At 41.1% G+C, this 26,329-nt stretch overlaps 4 protein-coding genes across 7 annotated transcripts; 2 read left to right on the forward strand and 2 right to left on the reverse strand.

Annotated features, from left to right (window-relative positions):
* The first annotated feature begins 1,025 nt into the window (after window positions 1-1,025).
* Window positions 1,026-8,247, forward strand: tspo (translocator protein). Of its 3 annotated transcripts, none has more exons than XM_029775812.1 (4): window positions 1,026-1,260; window positions 5,063-5,240; window positions 7,358-7,496; window positions 7,716-8,247. In XM_029775812.1, exons 2-4 carry the CDS (start codon window positions 5,065-5,067, stop codon window positions 7,893-7,895), a joined length of 495 nt encoding a protein of 164 aa, XP_029631672.1. In that variant the 5' UTR covers window positions 1,026-1,260; window positions 5,063-5,064; the 3' UTR covers window positions 7,896-8,247. The 3 variants fall into 3 exon arrangements, with proteins under 3 accessions (XP_029631672.1, XP_029631671.1, XP_029631673.1); XM_029775811.1 differs by having other exon boundaries at window positions 1,026-1,252; XM_029775813.1 differs by lacking the exon at window positions 1,026-1,260 and adding an exon at window positions 3,408-3,431.
* Window positions 8,248-8,312: 65 nt separating this feature from the next.
* On the reverse strand, window positions 8,313-10,177 carry uqcc2 (ubiquinol-cytochrome c reductase complex assembly factor 2). Its single transcript, XM_029775815.1, has 4 exons — window positions 9,994-10,177; window positions 9,374-9,448; window positions 9,077-9,146; window positions 8,313-8,487 (listed from the first exon to the last, which is right to left on the reverse strand). The coding sequence occupies exons 1-4, from the start codon at window positions 10,129-10,131 to the stop codon at window positions 8,375-8,377; spliced, it is 396 nt and encodes a 131-aa protein (XP_029631675.1). The 5' UTR covers window positions 10,132-10,177; the 3' UTR covers window positions 8,313-8,374.
* A 58-nt stretch (window positions 10,178-10,235) lies between these two features.
* Window positions 10,236-11,766, forward strand: tomm6 (translocase of outer mitochondrial membrane 6 homolog (yeast)). Its single transcript, XM_029775816.1, has 3 exons — window positions 10,236-10,451; window positions 10,804-10,925; window positions 11,036-11,766. Exons 1-2 carry the CDS (start codon window positions 10,327-10,329, stop codon window positions 10,898-10,900), a joined length of 222 nt encoding a protein of 73 aa, XP_029631676.1. The 5' UTR covers window positions 10,236-10,326; the 3' UTR covers window positions 10,901-10,925; window positions 11,036-11,766.
* A 7,192-nt stretch (window positions 11,767-18,958) lies between these two features.
* LOC115208069 (NAD-dependent protein lipoamidase sirtuin-4, mitochondrial) lies at window positions 18,959-26,184 on the reverse strand. 2 transcript variants are annotated; one of them, XM_029775832.1, is made up of 4 exons: window positions 25,761-26,184; window positions 20,153-20,646; window positions 19,739-20,033; window positions 18,959-19,494 (listed from the first exon to the last, which is right to left on the reverse strand). In XM_029775832.1, exons 2-4 carry the CDS (start codon window positions 20,644-20,646, stop codon window positions 19,342-19,344), a joined length of 942 nt encoding a protein of 313 aa, XP_029631692.1. In that variant the 5' UTR covers window positions 25,761-26,184; the 3' UTR covers window positions 18,959-19,341. The 2 variants fall into 2 exon arrangements, with proteins under 2 accessions (XP_029631692.1, XP_029631694.1); XM_029775834.1 differs by having other exon boundaries at window positions 19,362-19,477.
* Between the last annotated feature and the right edge of the window lie 145 nt (window positions 26,185-26,329).

Here is a 26,329-nt window from a genome sequence, read left to right on the forward strand (position 1 = left end):
TTTAGAAAAGGGCCGTTTTCCTCAAGTAACTGCTACTCTACAACCCAATATGTATCCCATGTACAGTCTGTTTTTTTTATTTAACCTTTTTTTAACTAGGCAAGTCAGTTAATAAGAACAAATTCTTATTTACAATGATGGCCTACACTATTACAATGTATTGCAATTGGGGCTATGGAGGGGCGGAGTAAAAAGCCAGCAGCAGGCCATGCGACACAGTCCCCCTCAAAAACGAAACATATTTGGTTAGCAGAGACTCTACTGAGTATTTTCCACCCCACTTTAGCCGAATGAGTCCCACTGTAGTGCTGGTGCATTTTGGACTTCAACCCCCTGTACACATTGTGTGTCTGAGCTACAGACTTCTGGGTTGTACCATTGGATTCGTACATTTCTTCTGCATCTGTAGATACCAACCATTAGTCTGATTAAAGGGGGGATGAGCTAGAGCAAAGGGGGTGGACAACGAAGTGCTGCTGGATATGTACGACACAGTCCCCCTCCAAAACTTCACATATTTGGTTAGCAGAGACCCTACTGAGTATTTTCCAACCCACTTTAGTTGAGACAGGTAGAAAAGTTCTCTCTACAAGCCAAAATCTATCCCACGTACAGTCTAATATTACAGTGTATTGCATTGGGGGCTATGGAGGGGTGGAGTGAAAAGCCAGCAGAAGGCTGTGTGAGACAGTCCCCCTCAAAAACCTAACCATATTTGGTTAGTAAAGACCCTAAGGAGAATTTTCCACCCCACTTTAGCGTAGACATGTAGAAAAGCAAGTTATCTCTCCAGTCCAATATTCTCAACATACCAGTGTCAACATTGTATGTTTTCATTATTGGTCATCATTTTTTTTTTTTTATGATTTTATTTATTTTTCATAAATTACTTATTGCCTTTTCTTGTTGGCCATTGATTAAAATTAAATATATTTTGAATGAGTTATCCACATTGCAATATTTTAAAATGTGGGCATTACCATACGAACGTAGTTCATCATTTGTGCTGCTAGCAGAATACTAGTGGTTATAGAAGGGTTTTGTAACACATTGGGAGTGTCCTCCTAAACAAGAACTGCATGATAAGAGAACCCGATCCTTGAGAGAAGCATTTTATCTTCGTTTTTCAGAATGTTTTAGAAAGGTGGTGTCAGGCCACCATTTCATTTGTTCATTTCACCCTTCCCGAACCGTAGCCTACCAAGCTCCGTGTAACAACATCCTCGAACTATCGCACTCATCTATCTAACAGGTAAGCAGGTAAGAAGACTGCATTGTTACATTCGATTGACACAAGTTTGACAATGTTGCAATTTAACTTGTTAGTTGTTAGAAAGTTGCAAATTAACCATAACGTTCAATAATCATAAACGGAACAGAGTGGAGAATGTAGCTAGTATGGTTTGGTATTTGATAAATGTATCTAATTTCCTCTTCTGATGCATGAATGGGATCTTTGTAAAGCATTTACGTTATGTGTCATGTGTTTATTTAAAACGAAACGTATATAGCTTGATAATGCCATTTATTTTTCAGTGAAAGTGTGTTACAAGGCCTATCATTTTGCCTACTATAACTTTGTTGATGTGTTGCCAGGAGAAGTGAATGCGCACGGTCCTTTTACGTCATGTGATTGAATGACAGTTTTGTTTAAGGTCCTAAAAGGGAAATGGATTTGCAATTGACATAACCCTACTCTAAACTAGTTTCCAGGAAAGTGTTTGTAGTTTATAAATTATACATGCAGGCCTATAGGCTATTAACAATTATTCAATCTGGTTAATGTATTACACCATTTAGAGTTCAGCCGTTTGGTAGTTTAGTGTCATTTTAATTCTGAAGTTGCAATAGGCACATCAAATTATGGGACACACTTTTGCTATAGATATCAGCGCACAGTGTTGAGAACAAGCATCACTCATGTCTGGATCTTGGAAACTATTCAACACACTGTGCATTTACAATGAGGCCTTACCCCAGTGTTTAACCCAAAAGGCTCATACTGTAGTGTTACCATCTACGCGGGCCGGCACCTGTCTCTCACTGGGCCATGACTCCAGCGGACCTGCTCTAACTTGGGGCCAATGCAAGGCCGGTGGGGTTTTCCGGAATTCATTAACATAACAATAGCTAACTGTGAACATGGGTTTACAGTACACCTTTGAAGGTTAACACCGTCTCACAAAGCAACTGTTTTGATTATGCAGAGATTGTTGATTCTCTCTTCACAAGTCCCCACTGTCAGCCATAGCTATGGAAACACAATGGCGTTACAGTCGAAAAGCAGTAATAGAGAGCAGGTTGGCTAAACGGAACTATAGTAATGGATGTTGCTGTTTATTCAGGGTGCCACAAAGATGAAGTAAACCAATGTAATCGCTGAATGTTTGCTATTTCATGCAGACAAAGAAAATAAGCTAAGTCAATTATTTAGTATTTGAATTTCACATTTGTTAAAGTTCATAATTTACGCAAAGTAATCCTAATGCGATTAGAGCAGTGTTCGAATACTCATACTACCCACACTAACTGTACTATTTGTGAAGTGAATTCAGTATATAGCGTGCTTATTGGTCATAGTATGGATATAGTTAGTATGCCAAAGGTTCCCGGATGTCGTACTAAATTCGCCAAAATATGAAGTATACATGCAGAGGACACTATACTTTACGGCCCATAATGCAATTCTTCAGGAAATGGGCGTGACTTCATATCGTTTTCAGATTTGAAGAAAATGGCGGGAAATATGCAGTCGACGTACAACGAGAGCGAATACAAGTTCAGTGCATTAACTAATTATGACAAACGCTAATGAAAATGTTACTTGGCCACTTATGCATACAACTTGCCAGTATATTAACTATAGGCTATCTAACTAACTACCCAACGTTTATTGACTTGATTATTCCCTTAATTCTTTGTTTAGTGAAATGGTAGAGACGAGCGTTCTCAATGGACATTCGGGTGATTTCTAAATTCGCTCTGGCTATCTCTTGATTTCAGAGTACTCTCGTCTGAGTGTACCAGAGCGCAGAATAATGAATGTTCAACTGAAATGATACTGTTCGTTTACTGTATACTAAAATGAATTTATAGTATATACTCATTAAGTATGTAGTATACAGTATTGTAATGAAACAGGCGAGGAGCAGTTCTCGAACCCTCGACCTAGTCCGAAGTCCAGCGTGCTATCGATTGTGCCCCAAAAGCATGCTCAAGGGGCAGAGTCGATATCCGCTCTTTTAAACCAAGGGTCGTTACAGTATGTTAGTATGGGTATTCGAACACAGCTCAAGGGTGTGTTCATAAATTCAATCTGAAGTGCCAGAGTGAGCTCTGGCCCTTTGCCAATTCAGAGCATTGTCAGATTGTCTTTTCAAATTCAGACCTTTCAGGAGTAGGGTTGGTCCGAGCGTTCTGACCTCACAAAGGTAAATGAGAGATCACCTCACTTAAACTATTTTACTCGCCCAAGCAGAGCTGGTTAGGCTGTTTTCATATTAGCCAGTGTTGGTGACTGTAATTGTGATTACACAATTATGATATAATTACGCATTTTGCCAATATTTACTGGCACCTGCCATATTCAACGGGTGTTGAGCGTTAGTAAATTCCTGTTATCTTACACTCTGTCACACTCAGTGGATTTGCGAACGCGCCCTAGGTTGTGTGACTAGGTGTGTGTGCTTCCACTCCAGGATTACATGGTAGTTGGCCTCATGTTAGGCTCGCGAACAAATAAATGAAACAAAGGACATCAAAATACATCAGATTAACCGTTTTTAATGAAGCCAGCAATGCAAACAATGCATCTCAGTGATTGACAGTAGTCCACAGGTATTATTGCATGTTGACTAACACATGGCAGTGAAATTAGATTACATCTAGTCATGATCACTTTCATATATTTAATTCTGGTAAATTTAGTAGCTAGATTGGATTGATAGCGGCATATTGACGTTGTTTGGCTAGCAAGCAACACTTGGCGTTACACATCGTTCACTTTCGGGAAAACTGGCCCAGCCACTAGGTAGCTAGCTATCATTAGTTCAAATGAAGCAAAACGGCGTAACGTTACTAATATGAAAGTGCATTTGTAAACTATAAACCCACCATAGTTTCATTTATAAATGAGCTCTCAGGCGGAGTAGCCTGGTTGCGGTCTCTGTTCGGCTACTTCATTCCACTCCCTGTAGCCTACTTCGTGTCATATGCAGTTGTGCCAAAATCCTCCCCCCTCCTTCGCGTGAATGCGCACGCTCTCAATTCTTCATTGTTTTGCGACTTGCTTGCTAGTTGAGAATTCTGCTCTTCACTCCGGTGTCGGTTTAGCCTATATTTCACTGATCTTAGTAGCAGAAAGCATTTTCTATTTTGGACCCTCTTGTGGCCCCCTAAATGTGGAGTATGAAATCATCTTTACATAACTCATTTTTGCTATCGTTCTTTTTTTACATCCGTTATTATACAGTGGCAACGCGGAACACTAATGATTATGAACATGGTCTTTTGCCTGCTAATGCCTGCAATGCAGTGAAGAAAACAATATGACAACAATAACGTCTAATGTAACTGGCCCATCTATCAGTACAACTGGCCCCAGCTTGCCCCCCCCCCCCCCCCCCCCCCCCCCCCCCCCCAGTTGAAATGGTCTAGAACCGCCACTGGGCACAAGACCTGTTATTGTAAATAAGAATTTGTTCTTAACTGACTTGCCTAGTTAAATAAAGGTTCATAAAAAAATTTTAATGACCAGGAATAACTTTGGCAAATGACAGGAGGGGAAAGGACTGGAAAACCTGTGGTGTAAGTAATGTTAGCTAAAACGACTGGTACTGAGACTACAGGCAGAGGGTTCTCGTTGGAACGTGGACGCGCATCAGACAGTCCTTGCACTTTGAAACCCACGCCCACTGAGCAAAATGCCTTGAAAGGAGTGTGTCCCATCCCATGAAATTATAGCCTCCTTATACAAGTGTAATGAATTCTACAGAATAATAATTAACAGGTTTAACCAATGTAATTAACTAATCATTAACAGGCAGCTCCCTCTCTTCTCCAGACATGTCGTGGCTGCCTATGCTTGGTTTGACTGCCCTGCCTCATCTAGGGGGGCTCTATGGAGGCTACGTGACACGCAAGCAGGTGAAAACCTGGTACACCACTCTCAACAAGCCGTCATGGCGTCCACCTAATGCTGCGTTCCCAGTAGTGTGGACCACCCTCTACACAGGCATGGGGTGAGTGAGAGACAGCATACTCTGCCAGTTTGAAAACAATCCTCTAAACCCCTTCCATTATCAGATTTTAATTGCAACCAATATGGTACTGTACACCTATCTACACTGTGTGCACAATTATTAGGCAAGTCAATATTTTGACCATATCATCATTATTATGCATATTTCCCAACTCCAAGCTGTATAAACTGGAATGCTTATTGGATTTAAGCATATCAGGTGATGTGTATTTGTGTAATGAGGGAGGGTGTGGCCTAAGGAGATCAACACCCTATATCAAGGCAGAATGGGCCAAAAAAGAGATTTAACTGACTCTGAAAAGTCACAAATTGTAAAAAGTATTTCAGAGGAATGCAGCACTCTTGAAATTGCTAAGATATTGGGGCGTGATCACAGAACCATCAAACATGTTGTTGCAAATAATAAACAGGGTCGCAAGAACTGTGTTGAGAAAAAAAGACGCAAATTAACTGCCAAAGATTTGAGAAGAATCAAACGTGAATCTACCAGGAACCCATTATCCTCCAGTGCTGTCATATATTCCAGAACTGCAACCTACCTGGAGTGCCCAGAAGTACAAGGTGTTCAGTGCTCAGAGACATGGCCAAGGTAAGGAAGGCTGAAACCCGACCACCACTGAACAAGACACATAAGTTGAAACGTCAAGACTGGGCCAAGAAATATCTGAAGACAGATTTTTCAAAGGTTTTATGGACTGATGAGATGAGAGTGACTCTTGACGCACCAGATGGATTGGCCCGTGGCTGGATCAGTAATGGACACGGAGCTCCACTTCGACTCAGACGCCAGCAAGGTGGAGGTGGGGTACTGGTATGGGGTGGTATTATTAAAGATGAGCTAGTTGGACCTTTTTGGGTTGAAGATGGACTCAAACTCAACTCCCAAACCTACTGCCAGTTTTTAGAAGACACTTACTTCAAGCAGTGGTACAGGAAAAAGTCTGCATCCTTCAAGAAGACCATGATTTTTATGCAGGACAATGCTCCATCGAAGTACTCCACTGCGTGGCTAGCCAGTAAAGGCCGTAAGGATGAAAGAATAATGACATGGCCCCCTTCCTCACCTGACCTAAACTCTATTGAGAACTTGTGGTCCCTTCTTAAACGGACGATTTACATTTTTACATTTTAGTCATTTAGCAGACGCTCTTATCCAGAGCGACTTACAGTAGTGAATGCATACATTTCATAAATTTTTTATTTTTTTCCCCCCCCCGTACTGGTCCCCCGTGGGAATCGAACCCACAACCCTGGCGTTGCAAACACCATGCTCTACCAACTGAGCCACGCGGGACCAAAAAAAGAGAATATATGTCATTCATCAGACGCTTTTATCCAAAGCGACTTACAATAAAACCTGCTGTCGTTTATGTATGGGTGGTGACGGGAATCGAATCCACTACCCTGGCGTTGCAAGCGTCATGCTCTATCAACGGAGCTACAAAGGAGCATTTACGGCGAAGGAAAACAGTACATCTCTCTGACCAGTGTCTGGGAGGCTGTGGTTGCTGCTGCACAAAAAGTTGATCGTCAACAGATCAAGAAACTGACAGACTCCATGGATGGAAGGCTTATGACTGTTACTGAAAAGAAGGGTGGCTATATTTGTCTTTTTTTTTCTTTTTCTTTTTTAATGTCAGAAATTTGTATTTATACATTTTGAGTTGTTTGTTTATTATTCTCACTTTAACAGATGAAAATAAACAAGTGAGATGGAACTTTTCGTTTTTCATTTAGTTGCATAATAATTCTGCACACTAATAGTTGCCCAATAATTGTGCACACATAGATATTCTCCAAAGAAAGCCAAAACCTCACTTTTACTTTCTTAAATATTCAGGTTTGAGGTTTATTAACATTTTGGATTGACCAAGAGCGCTGTAGTTGTTCAATAATAAAATGAATCCTCAAAAATACAACTTGCCTAATAATTGTGCACAGTGTAGATTCTACATAATGAATGCTGTTTCCCAACTGAATGTGGTGGAAATCAGCTTCATGCACTTCATTCAGAAAAGCATTTTACCACTTGTTTTTTAAATGAGTCATGAAATATGGAACTAACGTGCATTTTATTTTTGATGATCACCCTGATAGGTATGGCTCCTACCTGGTGTGGAAGGAGTGTGGGGGTTTCACTGAGGATGCTGTGGTACCTTTGGGATTCTATGGGTTGCAGCTGGCTCTCAACTGGGCCTGGACTCCCATCTTCTTTGGAGCACACAAGTTGAAAATGGTGAGCTCTCAGATAATGCAATGGTTGTGGGCTGGGCAAAAGGACTCATGGCTTCAGGTTGAGATAATGAGGAGCAGTACACTCAAAATGAGAATTTCTCTGAATATTATTTTTGCCAGAAGGTGATCCATAGACACATTCCATTGTAAAAACCACCTCCATTCTGCTGCCGTGAGTGCGACATGACACATGATACATTTTGTGTCCTCTCTCCCCCAGGCACTCATAGAGATAGTGATGTTGACTGGTGCTGTTGGAGCCACCATGGTATCCTGGTATCCCGTCAATCGCACAGCCAGCCTGCTCCTGACACCCTACCTTGCATGGCTGTGCCTGGCCACCTCCCTTAACTACTGCATATGGAGAGATAACCCAGATGCGGATGAAAAGGAGGAGTAGGCAACACGGTATTCTCTGTACTTGGTTCCAGCTCCATTGGCCAAACAATTAAGCCATTTGTATAATGATGTGCTACTGCATTTTTTTTTTGCATAAAAAAAGGTTTCTCCAATAACCTAATCGCCAATGAAGAAATTGGGGCTTGGCTTTTGCAAGATTTAAGAAATCATGTTTTTCTATCTCCTTAATTTATTCCAATATTTCTGTTGAAGAAGCCTACCATGGCTTTGCATTATACCGATATTTCCTTATCTTATTACAAGGAAAGTACATGCCAGCAAAGCCTTAAGTATATCAGATTTGATTTACATTTGCCTATTATGTTGTTCATATTAAAAAACGTCATACTTTATATGCCCCATCATTTCTTATGTATGGTACAATGGCCCTGCTTAAATGACAAGAGAACCAAAGAAATAAGAATAACAATTTATTTCTAAAGTGGCTGAAGGGGAAAGGAAAGCTATATAGCACAAGTGCTACTTGTTTTCAGGAACCTTCTCAGGGGTGACATCTTCTGGTTTGGTGGAGAAACGCTCTGTGAGAGTTTTCCACAAGCCCTTCTTCTCTTCATCCATCTGCTGCATGCTACCTGTGAGGGGGAAGATACAAGAGGGGTTAGAGAGACATCAGAACCATTACCATGCATTTTCTGAACACCCTGTGGAGTTCCTTTAGCCTGTGTGCCAGTTTGCGGTTTCGGCTCTCTTGCAGTCTGGGTGCCAGCCTCCTGCTGAAAGAGTGCGGGTGTCTAGTCTGCCAGAGGGCCCACAGGCTAGTGCTAGTCTGTTTCTCCTCTCTAAGGAAAAAGCTCATATGAACATGCTGGTATCCTCAAAGTCCACTAGATAGTGCTATTAGGCCGATTAACACTTCAGGTGTTGTTTTTGAGACAACATCATGACTGGTATAGTAGTCTATGCTTTTTCATTGATGTGTCTAAAGCCGACAGTAGTAGAAGACATTAAATATTAATAGAACATTTGGTATTATTGATGAGAAATAGGGAGGTGTGCATGTCCTCAAAATAAATACAGAAGCATTTTCACTTGTGATGGCTAATTTATTGCAACATAACTAGACCTAATAACTAGACAATGTCATATTCACATAGCTGCAAGCATAAAGAAAGAAAGTGATATACTTGGGAAAATGGATATGTAGAGACATTGTGTCCATACCTGTTGCTAATAGCATTCTACATTCTTCCACTGTGACACCTGTAAAACTGGTGTCTCTTGTGCGGGGGAACTGTGAACAGATATTACAGGAGATAAAGGTGATGATAACCCTGACTGACATCACTTGGCTGATTCCAAGCTCTTTCATAGCAAATGTATCGAGTAATGAACAGGTATCGCTCTGAGTGGTCCTGGCTGTGGATTTGGGCCTATGGGTTGGTTAGGCCTATGCTATGATGTGAAAGTCTCTACATTAAAGCCAATACAATATCAATAGGGATATAAGGGAATACTTACTCGTTCTCTGTATATGTTAGTGTTAATCCGGGCCAAGCTTTCATACATTTGATCACACTTCTCTGGATCCGAGAGCTGTCAAGAAAGATCAGAACAGTTAATAAGGGGACCATACAATATCCACATCTAGCAACTATCCACATACAGATAAGGTCATTTTGTAAGATTTCATGCTGTTCAATGGTCAGTTAAATTTCAAAATAAGTGTGAAAATTACTAATTTATAGTTTCGAAATATGTTTAAAACCATCATGTTGATCTTAGGTCAGGCTACATTTCCTCAGCCCCATTCCTCAATTTAACAAAGTGGCAGAAGAAGGCTTTTCAAATGACAGATAATGCCTTTGCCTTTTGTAAGTAAACCAGTCCCTCCGTGCTACTGTATGATTGTTTGGACTGTCGTGTGTCACAACTCAATAAAATATATTGAAAAACATTTGAATATAGCTCTATAGGTTGCGATTTTCATTACTAAACATGTTTGTTTAGCCTGTAACGGCAAGGTCGATATGGACGGGTGCCCCATCATCACCATCCTACGCTAGCTAAACTTCAGCCTGAAGCTTTCTAGACACATTGGTTAGCGTTCTCGTGCGACATATGAAGCGGAATCGTTTTACCTGTGTGTTTTCACCTTCACGAAAGGCAAGAGCTACTCTCTGTCTTAGAAACGTTCCTAAATCACGACCTTTCTTTGATTCGTCCCGTGGCCATTCTTCGCAGAGTTTCAAGAACCGACGGTACCGTGTTGCAGACATTTTCTGTTATGGAACGCAAAAAACGAATGTGAATATGTTAGATAAAGACATCATTGAACGACCTGAGTTTGGGTGCTATCGGCGACCGTAGTTTAAACTTCATGGCGTTCCGTATTGGTGTTACATGTAAATCCTTCCCCTCGTTGGGAAATCGTTATTTAGCAGAAAGGCAAGCACTCACACTAAAAAGCTAATATGAGTGGAGCTGGAAAAAAGGCTGTCGGGGCACCGTCTGGTGGTGTCGGGGCACCGTCAGGTGGTGTCGGGGAATGGATCAGTACCGCATGTCGGTTCGCTACAGATAGGAATGATTTTCGAAGGTAGTTATGATTAAACATTCACATTTAGCTAACTAGCTAAACATGTGCATGCTTTGCCCTTGGATATACCGGTATGAACACCCCTTAGCTAATTGCTCAACAGTCATTGCAAACATAAGATCAAATTCGAACGAACATGTTTTTGTTATATTTGGGACACATTTTGTGATACGTTGTGGGGTTGGGCAACCCCATAACAATAACCCCAACACACACATTGTAAGAGTCAACGTGGATCTAACTCAGTAAAGTAATGAATATAATTAATTATTGTCTCCAGTGACTTTATTCATGAAGATCATTTTGTTGTATATAATTATATTAATTAATTGTTTAATGTGTCTTTATTTAGGAACCTACTGGTCAACCTGGGCCTTTTTGCAGCTGGAGTTTGGGTTGCCAGGAATCTCTCAGATTTTGACCTGATGTCTCCTCAACCGATCACGTAGTGCAAAGCTGGATGGATGTCGGGAGGTACAGGGCAGGCCTCACCTCAATTCATGTTTGATTACCTGGTATATGTGTAATATTGGTTGTTGCTCGTTGAATGAACACCAGAATGAATATCTCTATTTTATTTTCAGGTGTCTCGGACCAAAATGGCAGTCGAAGGGACAAGATATATGCTTTATATTTACTTTTTTGTTTGGTGATGGAATAATGTTAAAGATAGTCTGGAAACTGGTGTGACTGATAATTACTTTATTCAAACTGTATTGCTTTCAGTATCTCAACACACGTTCAGTTCTTTTCATTATGTACGTGTTAGATCCAATGCACACAGTGACATAACTTACGGCAATTATTTACCTGCTTAAATAAAGGTCATAATAATAATACTTTAACTCGTATCTTAAGTGCTAGAGAGAACTTCAAAACTGAGCTAGGTGTGGAATCAATAATAAAACAGAAATTCTTCAAGAATCTAAGTCTGTGCACGCCCACTTAGCCATGGGGCAAACGAACCAGTCTGCAATATGCTACTGCTGTCAGTGTCAACAAAGAAATGTGACGACCAGAAGCAGGCATACTTTGAAGTTACCGTTAGATTGATAAATAAACTTTAGAAACAATGGTCTATAGCCTACTAATTCATTAGTCAAAGTAAATTATATGTGGTAAGAAAGGCATGAGCGTTGAACTTGTGTACAATTTATTACTAGGCTAGCATTTTTTTTTGCTAGCTAGCTGCACTGTGCTAGCTAACTACACTGAACAAAAATATAAATGCAACATGTAAAGTGTTAGTCCCATGTTTCAAGAGCTGAAATAAAACATCTTAGACTTTTTCCATACGCAGAAAAAGCTTTAATCATATTTTGCGCACAAATTTGTTTACATTCCTGTTAGTGAGCATTTCTCCTTTGCCAAGGTAATCCATCCAATTGACAGGTGTGTCATATCAAGAAGCAGATTAAACACATGATCATTACACAGGTGCACCATGTGCTGGGGACAAAAGGCCACTAAAGTGTGCCGTTTTGTCACACAACACAATGTCTGCGGTCCAAACTCAAAGTAGACAGCACTCAGCCCTTGAATGACGTTTTACATCTTCACATCCGAGTGCTCCTTAAATGTCTCTTGCCCAAGCGAGGGAGAGTGTTGATCGGAGACGCAATGTCCTTGGTGTAAATCTTAAAGTTGAGCTTAAAAACAACCCACATAAAGCTATTGGTGTAGCTAGCTACAGTTACCCATACTAGCTGGCTAGCTAGTTTTATAGTTTGATCATTTATTCCAATACATTTCAGAATTCCCCAAAATATGTTTATGAAGCTAGCTAAGTTTTATAGCCTCCTCACTCTGAGACTAAGACTAAAATCAATGTCATTGTTGTGGAAATTCTTACACAGGGACACTCAAAGTCAATCTTAAATGAATCATTGTTTATTGTCAGCGTGCTGGAAAGGTTCCAACCAACTCATTGCACAATAGTACACAAGTCAATCAGGAGCTATGCCTGGGCAGACCCAGCAGTTGTTTAATATACAGCTATGATTTAGCATTAATTAATCATTACCGTTTTATTTCATTCATGTGACCGACCAATACTGTTTCATAACGTGACAGACCAATACCTCACAAGGCTTCTCTCTAAGCTGAGCCCTTGAAACGAAGATATCTTTCATTCGTTTTCAAAACACGGTCTGGGTGTACTGCCAAATTGCAGCTACTGATAAGTGAGGATTTGTACAGTCAGCCACTTGCATGAACACATAAATTGGTTATTAGAACAGCACATGAATAGAAGACAGAAATTTGTTAAAGGAAAAGCACAAAAATTAAAATTCCCCTACATCATATACAATAGTTCCAGTCAAAGGTTGACACACCTACTCATTCAAGGGTTTTTCTTTATTTTGACTATTTTCTACATTGTAGAATAATAGTTCAGACTTCAAAAATATGAAATCATGTAGTAACCAAAAAAGTGTTAAATTAATCAAAATATATTTGAGATTCTTCAAAGTAGCCACACTTTGCCTTGACAGCTTTGCACACTCTTTGCATTCTCTCAACCTGCTTCACCTGGAATGTTTTTTCAACAGTCTTGAAGGAGTTCCCACATATGCTGAGCACTTATTGGCTGCCTTTCCTTTACTCTGCGGTCCAACTTATCCCAAACCATCTCAATTGGGGTGTGGTCGGGTGATTGTGGAGGCCAAGTCATCTGATGCAGCACTCCATCACTCTGCTTCTTGGTCAAATAGCCCTTACACAGCCTGGAGGTGTGTTGGGTCATTGTCCTGTTGAAAAACAAATGATAGTCCCACTAAGCGCAAACCAGATGGGATGGCGTATCACTGCAGAATGCTGTGGTAGCCATGCTGGTTAAGTATGCCTTGAATTCTAAATAAAAACGACAGTGTCCCCAGCAAAGCACCATCACACCTCCTCCATGCTTCACGGTGGGAGCCACACATGCAGAGATCATCCATTCACCTACTCTGCTTCTCACAAAGGCATGGCGGTTGGAACCAAAATTGGCACATTTGGACTCATCAAACCAAAGGACAGATTTCCACCGGTCTAATGTCCATTGCTCATGTCTCTTGGCCCAAGCAAGTCTCTTCTTCTGATTGGTGTCCTTTAGTAGTGCGTTCTTTGCAGCAATTCGACCATGAAGGCCTGATTCACGTAGTCTCCTCTGAACAGTTGAGGTTGAGATGTGTCTGTTACTTGAACTCAGTGAAGCATTTATTTGGGCTGCAATTTCTGAGGCTGGTAACTAATGAACTTATCCTCTGCAGCAGAGGTAACTCTGGGTCTTCCTTTCCTGTGGCGGTCCTCATGAGAGCCAGTTCCATCATAGCGCTTGATGGTTTTTGCGACTGCACTTCTTAAAATGTTCCGTATTGACTGACCTTCATGTCTTAGAGTAATGATGGACTGTCGTTTCTCTTTGATTATTTGAGCTGTTCTTGTCATAATATGGACTTGGTCCAAATAGGGCTATCTTCTGTATACCACCCCTACCTTGTCACAACACAACTGATTGTCTCAAACACATTAAGAAGGAAATAAATTCCACAAATTAACTTTTAACAAGGCACACCTGTTAATTTAAATGCATTCCAGGTGAGTACCTCATAAAGCTGGTTGAGATAATGCCAATAGTGTGCAAAGCTGTCATCAAGGCAAAGGGTAGTTACTTTGAAGAATCTCAAATATAAAATATATTTTGATTTGTTTAACACTTTCTTGGTTACTACATGATTTCATGTGTCCAAACTTTTGGCTGGTACTGTATATATATATATATATATGTGTGTGTTTGTATGTAAATATATATATTTTAGCAAGCTAGCATAATTTTGTCTGACATGCCAAAAATGCAGCCGTGTTGATTAAATGTTACACTTCGTGGCCACCGGAGAATGACACCTGACTACAGTTTGCATTGTGGGTCCGGCTTCTTCACCTGTGGGATCGTCTGAAAAATCCATTCTGATTGGCTGGGTCTGGCTCCCAAGTGAGTGGGTGTCTGCCCTCCCAGGCCCCCCATGGCTGTGCCCCTGCCCAGTCATGTGAAATCCATAGATTAGCTTAATTCATTTAAATAGACTAATTCTCTTATATGAACCGTAACTTAGTAAAATCTTTGAAATTGTTACATGTTGCATTTATTTTTTTGTTCAGTATAGTTCCCCCCGCAAACTCGCTATGCAAACTGAAGTGGGTCTAGGGTGGCAGGTAAGGTGGAGGTGATATGCTCCTTGACTAGTCTCACGAGGAATAACTATGTAAGAATGCTGTTCATTGACTACAGCTTAGCATTCAACACCATAGTACCCTCTAAGCTCATCATTAAGCTTAAGGCTCTGGGTCTCAACCCTGCCCTTTGCAATTGGGTCCTGGATTTTCTGACGGGCCGCCCCCAGGTGGTGAAGGTAGGAAACAACATCTCCACTTCGCTGATCCTCAACATTGGGGCCCCACAAGGGTGTGTGCTCAGCTCCCTCCTGTACTCCCTTGACTGCGTGGCCATGCACGCCTCCAACTCAATCATCAAGTTTGCAGACGACACAACAGTAGTGGGCTTGATTACCAACAACGATGAGACAGCCTACAGGGAAGAGGTGAAGGCACTCGGAGTGTGGTGTCAGGAAACAACCTCTCACTCAACGTCAATAAAACAAAGATCATCATGGACTTCAGGAAATAACAGAGGGAGCACCCCCCTATCCGCATTGACGGGACAGTAGTCGAGAAGGTGTAAAGTGTTAAGTTCCTTGGCGTACACATCACTGACAAACTGAAATGGTCCACCCACACAGACAGTGTGGGTTAAACAGCCATACCTAACACAGAGGCTGCTGCCTACATACAGACTCAAATCATTGGCCACTTTAATAAATGGATCACTAGTCACTTTAAATAATGCCACTTTAATAATGTTTACATATCTTACACTACTCATCTCATATGTATATATTGTATTTTATATAATTTATTGCATCTTGCCTATGCCACTCGGCCATCGCTCATCCATATATTTATATGTACATATTCTTATTCCATCCCTTTACATTTGTGTGTACAAGGTAGTTGTTGTGGAATTGTTAGATTACTTGTTAGATATTACTGCACTGTCAGAACTAGAAGCACAAGCATTTCGCTACATTCGCATTAACATCTGCTAACCATGTGTATGTGACCAATAAAATTTGATTTGATTTGCCGTCACTGATCTACAGTGGGGAGCTATCAGGGACGATTCAGGCTTTACTTGCTCATATCAGACAGTTCGGGCAACAGAGATGGTGTGGAATAGTCCTCTGTATCGAAGAAAGATATTGTGACACATGGAATCTGTGCATTCTCTTTGGGATTCTATTGGGCTACCACTCCACCTACTGGTTTGGCCAGAGCAGGAGCTTTGAGAATCGCCTAGCTCTGCTACAGGCAGAGACTCAGTCAGTTCTGGATAACTGGACTAAACTTCAGGAAGGCTTTCAGCGCCGACTGACTCAGTGTGACCAGATCAACTGTCACCTTACCTTCTGTGGCTCTGTGATTCCAATAGCACTTTGTTGATGGATATTATAGAACATATTATAAAATGGATTTACATAAGTTGTTTTATTTTATTTATTGAAAATGTAAATCCCCCTCATTTGGTAAATGCATTTGTGAGGGGAATTTGCACCCATAACTGATACTGTGGTGTTGACATTACCTAGACCATGTCTGTGCACTGACAAGACTAGATCCCCCACAATATTATTATTAGTAGGCCTACATATCTAAAGCTCATCTTTAAAACTCTAAAATAGTTATTGCACCTATTTTCCATATTGGTGGTTGTCTGTAAAGTATATACTAGTTAGCTCAAGCGATGGATAGGTTAAGTGAAAAGTAGAATAATAACCATTAATTCCTATGAATGACTATTACTTCCAGGGAGGATCAATAAGGCGGGGGCTAACATCAGAATATTGCCCTGTCAGCCATAGAGTATACAGTGCCTTCAGAAAGTATTCATACCCCTTGACTTATTCCACATTTTGTTGCATTACAGCAGGGGCATTAAAATTCATTCCAAGGAAGGCCTAGTGTCTGCGGGTTTTTGTTTTTTCCTTTCAATTAGACCTAGACAACGAGGTGAGTGGAGTTCCATACTAATTAGTGACCTTAATTCATCAATCAAGTACAAGGGAGGAGTGAAAACCCACAGACCCTCGGCCCTCTGTAGAATGAGTTTGACACGTGTCTTACAGCCTGAAATCAAAATGGATGAAATTGATTTTTTTCCTCAGCCATCTAAACACAATACCTCATAATGGCTACCACTCTGTGAAAACATGTTTTTAGAAATGTTTACAAATGTATCTTAATTTAAATGCAGAAATCTCATTTACACAACAAAAATATAAACGCAACATGCAACAATTTCAAATACTTTACTGAGTTACAGATCATATAAAGAAATCAGTCAATTGAAAAAAATTCATTAGGCCCTAATCTATGGATTTCACATGACTGGGAATACAGATATGCATATGTTGGTCACAGACACCTTTAAAAAAGTAGGGGCATGGATCAGAAAAGCAGTCAGTATCTGGTGTGAGCACCATTTGCCTCATGAAGCATGACATATATATTTTGCATAGAGTTGATCAGGCTGTTGATTGTGGCCTGTGGAATGTTGTCCCACTCTTCAACACACTGTCATACATGTCGATCCAGAGCATCCCAAACATGCTCAATGGGTGACATGTCTCGTGAGTATGCAGGCCATGGAAGAAATGGAACATTTTCTGTATCCAGGAATTGTGTACAGATCCTTGCGACGTGGGGCTGTGCATTATCATGCTGAAACATGAGGTGATGGTGGCGGATTAATGGCACAATGGGCCTCATGATCTTGTCACGATATCTCTGTGCATTCAAATTGCCATTGATAAAAAGCAATTGTGTTTGTTGTCCATAGCTAATACCTGCCCATACCATAACCCCACTGCCACCATGGGCATGGGGCACTCTGTTCACATTAACATTAGCGAACCACTCTCCCACACGACGCCATACACACTGTCTGCCATCTGCCCGGTACAGTTGAAACCGGCATTCATCCGTGAAGAGCACACTTTTCCAGCGTGCCAGTGGCCATCGAAGGTGAGCATTTGCCCACTGAAGTTGGTTACAACGCCGAACTGCAGTCAGGTCAAGACCCTGGTGAGGATGACGAACACACAGATGAACGTCCTTGAGATGGTTTCGGACAATTTGTGCAGAGATTTTTCAGTTGTGCAAACCTAGTTTCATCAGCTGTCCGGGTGGCTGGTCTTATACGATCCGGCCGGTTGGACGTACTGCCAAATTCTCTAAAATGATAGCTTATGGTAGCTAAATTAACATTCAATTCTCTGGCAACAGCTCTGGTGGACATTCCTGCAGTCAGCATGCCAATTGCACGCTCGCTGAAAACTTAAGACATCTGTGGCATTGTGTTGTGTGAGAAAACTGCACACTGTAGAGTGGCCTTTTATTGTCCCCAGTACAAGGTACACCTGATTATCTTGGCAAAGGAGAAATGCTCACTAACAGAGATGTTAACAAATGTGTGCACAACATTTTAGAGAAATAAACTTTTTGTGCTATAAGCTATTCACACCCCTGAATCAATACGTTAGACTCATCTTTGGCAGCGATTAGGCCTACAACTGTGAGTCTTTCTGGGTACGTCTCTAAGAGCTTTGCACACCTGGATAGTACAATATTTTCACATTATCATTTTTTTAATAATTCGTCAAGCTCTGTCAAGTTGGTTGTTGAGCATTGCTAGACAGCCATTTTAAAGTTTTACCATAGATTTTCAAGATGATTTAAGTCAAAACTGTAACTAGGCCACTCAGAACTGTAACTAGAACATTCAAAGTCATCTTGGTAAGTAACCAGTGTATATCTGGCCTTCTATTCTAGGTTATTGTCCTGCTGAAAGGTGAATTTTTCTCAAAGTGTCTGTTGGAAAGCAGACTAAACCAGGTTTTACTCTAGGATTTTGACTGTACTTGGCTCTATTCCGTTTCTTTTTATCCTAAAAAAAAACTCCCTAGTCCTTGCTAATACAAGCATATCCATAACAGCCACCACCATGCTTGAAAATATGAAGTGTGTTGTTGGATTTGTTCCAAACATAACACTTTGTATTCAGGACATAAAGTACATTTCTTTGCCACATTTTTTGCAGTTTTACTTTGTTATTGCAAACAGGATGCATGTTTTGGAATATTTGTATTCTGTACGGTCTTCCTTCTTTTCACTGTCATTTAGGTTACTATTGTGGGGTAACTACAATGTTGTTGATCCATCCTCAGTTTTCTTCTATCACAGCCATTAAACTCTGTAACTGTTTTAAAGTCACCATTGGCCTCATGGTGAAATTGGTTTCCTTCCTCTCTGGCAACTGAGTTAGGAAAGACGCCTGTATCTTTGTAGTTAGGGATTGGGTGTATTGATACACCCTCCAAAGTGTAATTAATAACTTCACCATGCTCAAATGGATATTCAACGTCTGCTTTTTATTTTACCCATCTACCAATAAGTGCCCTTTGAAAGGCATTGGAAAACTTCCCTGGTGGTTGAATCTGTGTTTGAAATTCACAGCTCGACTGAGGGACCTTACAGATAATTGTATCTGTAGGGTACAGAGATTTGAATACTTTCTAAAGGCACTGTACATGTACAAGCCCATAACACATGATTCCTGGTTACTAGTAGTTTCCATCACTTCAGCCCAATGTCCTAAAGCTGATTGCATTGCTGTCAGGTTGACCAAGAGGTAGAATAGTAGAGCCCACTGAATAGTTCTCAAAACAATACAACATGGTGTCTGTGGATCAGTGACTGAAGTCCTAGTGAGGCCTTCTGTCTGTCTTTGTGGTCAGTGAGGCTGAATGACAGACAATACCTCCCCACAACGAGCACTGACTCTGAACTCTGCCAGGTGGTCGGCCCTGGTAGACCCAATGTTCAAGATGGCTACCGGGATCTTCTGTTCAGCTGCTGCCAGTAGGAACCTGTATCCAGAATAAACCTGGAAAATTAGAAGGGATGTGAAACTTCCACATATTGTAAGGTAGTTGAGTTGTTTCCTTTGTGTTACGGTTCACTCTGTCACAGGGACATGTTTTTATAAGTATACCATATCAGTAAGACAAACATAACAGAATAACACCTGCAACAAACAGTTGACCTGCAACCAAATGTCAACAACATAGCAACACTATCAATTTAAACATTTATGGTAGGTCGTGAACAATTATATATATCAGGCCCACCTGCAAAGAAGATCCAGCGACAAGAACCGCATCGGACTCAGCTAGTCTCTCATGTACAAACTGCACTGTCCTTCGGTTCACTGTGTCCCCAAAGAATGTCACCTCTGGCTTCAATATGCCCCCACAATCCTTACATGAAGGCACTCTGAAGTGGAGGACCTGCTCGTCCTCAATGAAGACATCACCATCGGGAGCCACACCTCCTGCCTGTGCGCCCCAGCTAGGGTTCAGTGCTTTGAACCGCTTCTGGAGGTCCTCCCTTGGAGACACGGCACCACAGCCCAGACACAACACCCTGGGAGGGACACACAGACACAAAGGTAAAAACTGAGTGTTGTTCTGAGCCAATGTCCTTGAAGAAGAAGTCAAGTCTGTATTGTGTGTGTGACAGACAGTACATTTCTACCTTCCTACCTGTGTGCGCAGCCGTGCAGTTCAGTCAGTCCTTGATGGCCTGCCTTGGAATGAAGCGCGTCCACATTCTGAGTTACCAGCCAGTGTACCTTTCCCTGCTCCTCCCACTGCTGCAGAGCCAGGTGGGCAGAGTTCGGCTGATGAGAGGAGAACTGTGGCCAGCCCATATAGTTCCTAGCCCAATAGCGCTGACGAGACTTGGCGCTGCGTATATACTCTGCATACTGCATTGGTCGCCTGTCTGTACGGGCGTAGAGACCCACCCCCTCTGAGCGGTAGTCTGGGATGCCAGACTCTGTGGAGAGACCCGCCCCAGTGACGACGAAGAGGCGCGTGGCACGGGACAAGAAGGCCTGTAGCTGCTCCAGGGCGTGGGCATCGATGGTGCTGCTGGCGGGCACAAAGCTCTGGATGCCCTCGGGAACTGATGATGATGATGCCCGTCTCCCAGGGGCTGAGCAACACAGTGCCAAGGGTCTCCATGGGAACCGCATCTGCATACAGAGTACAGTGTAAGATTGAGGCATATAGGTCGTTCCACCTCAAAAAGCACAAGAGGATTTCGACGCCCACTATCTCAGATTGTTCTGAAATAGTTTCTGTAGTTTGTAACAGATGCGATTAGCATTCCTGAAACATTACACTCCAGTGTTGATTTGGCCTTGTGGTTTAGGTTATTGTCCTGCTGAAAGGTGAATTCATCTCCTAATGTCTGGTGGAAATCAGATTTAACCAGGTTTTCCTCTTGCCTGTTCTTAGCTCCATTCAGTGTACCCACAGTGCTTGACTTGGGACGAAACTGTCCGGAACGCCGTACCGGCACTTCTAATTTTTGGGGAATTGCGTACCAGCTCCTCTATAAAAACAAAGATGCCTATCGCTGGCCCAGATTCACACACCAAGGCAAAACAGGTTGATCAAAGCTGAACGAAGTCGGGATCTTCATTGAATAGCAATAGAGAGTACGCATTAATTTCCTGATTCTGCTTTGTTCAAATGTATTTGCTACTAGTCTGTGTTGACAGTAGGCTGTTCGAGATTGCGCAGATTGAAAATGCGCCAGCCTGAATAGCATGATGTGCTGTTCCAAATTGTCAAATTAGGGTTTGTCAGGTCATGGAAATGAGTTTAATAATTGTTGTTACTGTAATTCATGAAAGCACACTTAAATATGATCAATCAATAAAACGACATATCCGCCATTATCGGAATGACCCTTCAGTGCATGACTGTGATGCTGCGTGTACGCCAGTGCGAATGGCCATTGTCCGAGGAGATACACGATGACATTTCAGCAGCAGGTATAAAATAATGACAGACGGACTAACTAGATCACTATTTAGAAATATAACTTGTAGCAGTTCTCGCTAGTTAACTATAGCTAACTAAGCATTCATTTCGTTGTCGCCTTTCCACCGGCACTGTTGAGCCTAAATAAATCTGCACCGTTGGAAAGCTGGGATTTACCTCTATAAAACAGTAGCCATGTAACGTTAATTGCGACAATGTTAAAAATATTCTAAGAATAGCCTAATTGACATAACTTGCTGTGCATAGATCTCCCCTGAAACATTAATATTTCAGCCTTATATATTAACATGTCTAGTTAGATACAGTACCAGTCAAAAGTTTGGACACACCTACTCTTTCAAGGGTTTTTCTTTATTTTGACTATTTTCTACATTGTATAATAATAATGAAGAGATCAACACTATGAAATAACACATATGGAATCATGTAGTAACCAAAAAAGTGTTAAACAAATCAAAATATATTTGAGATTTGAGATTTTTCAAAGTAGCCACCCTTTGCCTTGCTAACAGCTTTGCCCACTTTAGGCATTCTCTCAAACAGCTTCATGAGATAGTCACCTAGAATGCATTTCAATTGACAGGTGTGCCTTGTTAAAAGTACATTTGTGGATTTTTTTTCGTTCGTAATGCGTTTCAGACAATCAGTTGTGTTGTGACAACGTTGGAGTGTATACAGAAGATAGCCATAATTGGTGAAAGACCAAGTCCATATTATGGCAAGAACAGCTCAAATAAGCAAAGAGAAATGACAGTCCATCATTACTCTAAGGCATGAAGGTCAGTCAATACGGAACATTTCAAGAACTTTGAAGCGCTATGATGAAACTGGCTCTCATGAAGACCGCCACAGGAAAGGAAGACCTAGAGTTACCTCTGCTGCAGATGATAAGTTCATTAGAAATAAATGCTTTACAGAGTTCAAGTAACAGTCACATCTCAACATCTACTGTTCAGAGAGTGCTTGAATCAGGCCTTCATGGTCGAATTGCTGCAAAGAAACCACTACTAAAGGACACCAATAATAAGAAGAGACTTACTTGGCAATGGACATTAGACTGGTGGAAATCTGTCCTTTGGTCTGATGAGTCCAAATGAGATTTTTGGTTCCAACCGCCGTGTCTTTGTGAGACGCAGAGTAGGTGAACGGATGATCACTGCATGTGTGGTTCTGACCGTGAAGCATGGAGGTGGTGGTGTGGGGGTGCTTTGCTGGTGACACTGTCTGTGATATATTTAGAATTCAAGGCACACTTAACCAGCATGGCCACCACAGCGTTCTGCAGCGATACGCCATCCCATCTGGTTTGCGCTGAGTTGGACTATCATTTGTTTTTCTTCAGGACAATGACCCAAAACACACCTCCAGGCTGTGTAATGGCTATATGACCAAGAAGAGTGATGGAGGGCTGCATCAGATGACCTGGCCTCCACAATTACCTGACCTCAACCCAATTGAGATGGTTTGGGATGAGTTGGCCCGCAGAGTAAAGGAAAAGCAGCCAACAAGTGCTAAGCATATGTGGGAATTCCTTCAAGACTGTTGGAAAAGCATTCCTCATGAAGCTGCTTGAGAGAATGCCAAGAGTGTGCAAAGCTGTCATCAAGGCAAAGGGTGGCTACTTTGAAGAATCTAACATACACTTTTTGGGTTACTACATGATTCCAGGTGTTATTTTATAGTTTTGATGTCTTCACAATTGTTCTACAATGTAGAACATAGTACAAATAATATGCTATGCTTGAAAATATGGAGTGGTACTCAGTCATGGATTGTATTTGCCCCAAACATAACACTTTCTATTCAGGACAAAAAGTAAATTGTTTTGCCAATTTTTTGTTTTAAAGTATTACTTCAGTGCCTTGTTGCGAACAGGATGCATGTTTTCGGTACAAGCTTCCTTTTCACTCTGTCAATTAGGTTAGTATAGTGGAGTAACTAAAATGTTGTTGATCCATCCTCAGTTATCTACTATCACAGCCATTAAACTCTGTTTTAAAGTCACCATTGGCCTCATGAAGAAATCCCTGAGCGGTTTCCTTCCTCTCCAGCAGGATGAACGCCTGTATCTTTGTAGTGACTTGGTGTATTGATACACAATCCATCTATATTTACCCATCTACCAATAGTTGCCCTTTGTGAGGCATTGGAAAACCTCCCTGGTCTTTGCGGTTAAATCTGTATTTAAAATTCACTGCTCGACTGAGGGACCTTACAGATAATTGTATGTGTGGGGTACGGAGATGATGTAGTCATTCAAAAAATCATGTTGAAACACTATTGCACACAGTGTGAGTCCATGCAACTTGTGACTTGTTAAGCTAATTTTTACTCCTGAACTTATTTAGGTTTGCCATAAAAGGGGTTGAATACTTGAGTCAAAACATTTCAGCTTTTCATTTATTCATTTGTAAGATTTTCTTAAAACATAATTCCACTTTGACATTATGGAGTAGTGTGTGTAGGCCAGTGACAAACATATCCATTTTAAATTCAGACACTAACAACAAAATGTGGAAAAAGTATAGAGGTGTGAATACTTTCTGAAGGCACTGCATATTCTGAAATACAATTTTTCACATTAATTTATTCATGTTTGATTAATTTAGACATTGTTTGGAACAATATACAATTTCAAGTGGGCTCTCTGCTACTTGAAAAAACAAAAACGTTATACATAGAAATTAACATGTATAGGTCATTAACCAATCACAGCCCTCCTGTAGGATTGCCCATTCAACAAATCACCAGCAGAGGGAGTTCCCTTTGAATCCATTCCCTGTGTTGGTGGTGCTCATAACATTTATCGTAACTTTAAAAGTAGCAGGGAACCCAGTCTTGAAATGTGATGTATTTTCAGATTAATATCAATAGCTGTAAAATTGTATTCCAGAATGTAGCGATACTCCATATTTTAAACCACACTAAGGAGTACAATGACACCAAGGTGTTGTCTGTATCATGTACGGTTCACGGATCATTGGGTCTTACAGGGTGGCATGTATAGCTGGGGGGAGGGGTGAAGGAATAAGTTTGGTACTATATTTATTGAATATCTGAATCCTATTTATTAAAATGGCCAATTTGGGTGCAATAAATTAGCTTAATTTCCAATAGATAAAATTAAAATGTCAACAAAATAATATTACCTGTTTCTAACCACACTATTTCAGAACAATCTGAGATCGCGGGTGTCATGTCTTGCTGCAATGACATGGATCGACTCATATGTTGCATGCTGTTGTTTTCTTATACACCTTTCAAAAGGGAACCTGTTGGGATCAAGTGTTTCACTGGGTAATAAACTCCATAGTTGTCACGATCACTTGTGGGGTTGATTTGGCCCACAATGTAATGCAAAACTGTAGTCACATGTCATACTCAGGGTGGGCGCGAAGTGTGACATTCAATCAACACGGCGGCACTTTTGGCATGTCAGACAAAATTATGACGCTAGCTCGCTCAAAAGATATGACATTGTTTTCAGCGTTTGCCAATTGTCTTAGTCTCGTAGTGAGGAGCCTTTAAAAAGTACCTAGCTTCATACAAATATTTTTGAGGAATTCTTTTGGAATAAAATCACCAAACTATAAAACTACCTAGCCAGCTATGGGTAACTGTTAGCTTGCTAGGTACATGAATAGCTTTAGGTTGGTTGTTTATTAGCTCAACTTCAAGATTTCCATAAAGGAAGATTGCGTCTTTGATCATCTCTCTCTTCGTACACTCGGATGTGACATTTCATTCAAGGGCTGAGGGTATAGGGTAGAGGACGGTCTACTTTGAGTTTGGATTGCAACCAAAATCTCATCTGTTCATGGGAGAATCTCCATTCCTTCTCAAAACCCATTGGAAGAGGTCAGAAAGGCGGGACCTCTGGCTTTCTCATCCAATGGGTTTTGAGGAGGTGGTAACGAGAGAGAGAGAGAGAGAGAGAGAGAGAGAGGACGCGAGCAGTAAGTAATTTATATTTCTCTTATGTAAATTCAAGAAAACATGGACATGCCCTGATACCTCCTCGCAAGCTTGTCACATCTTTTATTTAAAATATAATTAGGGTCACCAAGCAATAATTACATGCATCTAGCTTTATCTGACACAGTAATTATTAATTTAGTCTTTTACGGTATTCGACTTTTGGTCAAGGATGATTTGTGTATGTTTACAAGTTCTGGCTTGTAAACATGTCATCAGTAACAAGGTTACGTGGAGGAAATACGATAAGAAGCATAGAACCACAAAAAGGCATGAATTAGACATTGTAAGTAGTAATACAATTCAGCGTTATGTGACGTACCTTACAATGGCACGAGGTACACGTTTGATTGAATAAACAGCCGATAATGTAGCAGGCAGCCAACTCTTACGAAAAAGAGCGACAGGAAATACCAGTGTAACGAAGAACGGCAACAGCCGCTATGCACGCTGGGACTTGTGGTCCGGTGGATTGAACCAATGTACTAACGTTCATAGCTCAGTGTGTGGTACACCAGGGGGTTCCCAAACTTTGTTTGTGTCAGGGACCCATTTCGTGTCAGCAAATGCATCAGTCGCCCTCATCAGAATACAACTCCTATTGTAGACTGCATTAAAAATAGCATACAAGCAGTTTTACGTTGACTTATACAGTGCATGTCCAGACTTTGGCAATACCATACCGTTTTAAAGCTAATTTCTTGCAATATTAAAATAATGCACTATGTTCAAAACCACATTTTGGGGGAATAGAAGAAGAATTGTGTTGAACAAGATCATTGGAGTATTGTGGATACCAATCTCTGTGAGCCTCACAGGCCCATGTTGTGCATTTAAGGGCTAAGAACATGACATTGTATTATAACTTCAACTTTTTCCATGTATCCCGTG

This window comes from Salmo trutta, chromosome 14 (assembly GCF_901001165.1).
Source record: "Salmo trutta chromosome 14, fSalTru1.1, whole genome shotgun sequence".
NCBI lineage: Eukaryota > Metazoa > Chordata > Actinopteri > Salmoniformes > Salmonidae > Salmo > Salmo trutta.

What these genes read in the sequence shown, in the direction of transcription:
- tspo (XM_029775812.1), top strand. Translation starts at nt 5,065, where the DNA reads ATGTCGTGGCTGCCTATGCTTGGTTTGACTGCCCTGCCTCATCTAGGG. An exon ending in ACCCTCTACACAGGCATGGG is followed by an intron (nt 5,241 to 7,357) that starts GTGAGTGAGAGA and finishes TCACCCTGATAG; the next exon opens with GTATGGCTCCTACCTGGTGT. An exon ending in GAGCACACAAGTTGAAAATG is followed by an intron (nt 7,497 to 7,715) that starts GTGAGCTCTCAG and finishes TCTCTCCCCCAG; the next exon opens with GCACTCATAGAGATAGTGAT.
- uqcc2 (XM_029775815.1), bottom strand. Translation starts at nt 10,131, where the DNA reads ATGTCTGCAACACGGTACCGTCGGTTCTTGAAACTCTGCGAAGAATGG. An exon ending in GTGAAGGTGAAAACACACAG is followed by an intron (nt 9,449 to 9,993) that starts GTAAAACGATTC and finishes CTTTCTTGACAG; the next exon opens with CTCTCGGATCCAGAGAAGTG. An exon ending in TAGAATGCTATTAGCAACAG is followed by an intron (nt 8,488 to 9,076) that starts GTATGGACACAA and finishes TCCCCCTCACAG; the next exon opens with GTAGCATGCAGCAGATGGAT.
- tomm6 (XM_029775816.1), top strand. Translation starts at nt 10,327, where the DNA reads ATGAGTGGAGCTGGAAAAAAGGCTGTCGGGGCACCGTCTGGTGGTGTC. An exon ending in GATAGGAATGATTTTCGAAG is followed by an intron (nt 10,452 to 10,803) that starts GTAGTTATGATT and finishes GTCTTTATTTAG; the next exon opens with GAACCTACTGGTCAACCTGG.
- LOC115208069 (XM_029775832.1), bottom strand. Translation starts at nt 20,646, where the DNA reads ATGCGGTTCCCATGGAGACCCTTGGCACTGTGTTGCTCAGCCCCTGGG. An exon ending in CTGCACGGCTGCGCACACAG is followed by an intron (nt 20,034 to 20,152) that starts GTAGGAAGGTAG and finishes TGTCCCTCCCAG; the next exon opens with GGTGTTGTGTCTGGGCTGTG. An exon ending in TCGCTGGATCTTCTTTGCAG is followed by an intron (nt 19,495 to 19,738) that starts GTGGGCCTGATA and finishes CTAATTTTCCAG; the next exon opens with GTTTATTCTGGATACAGGTT.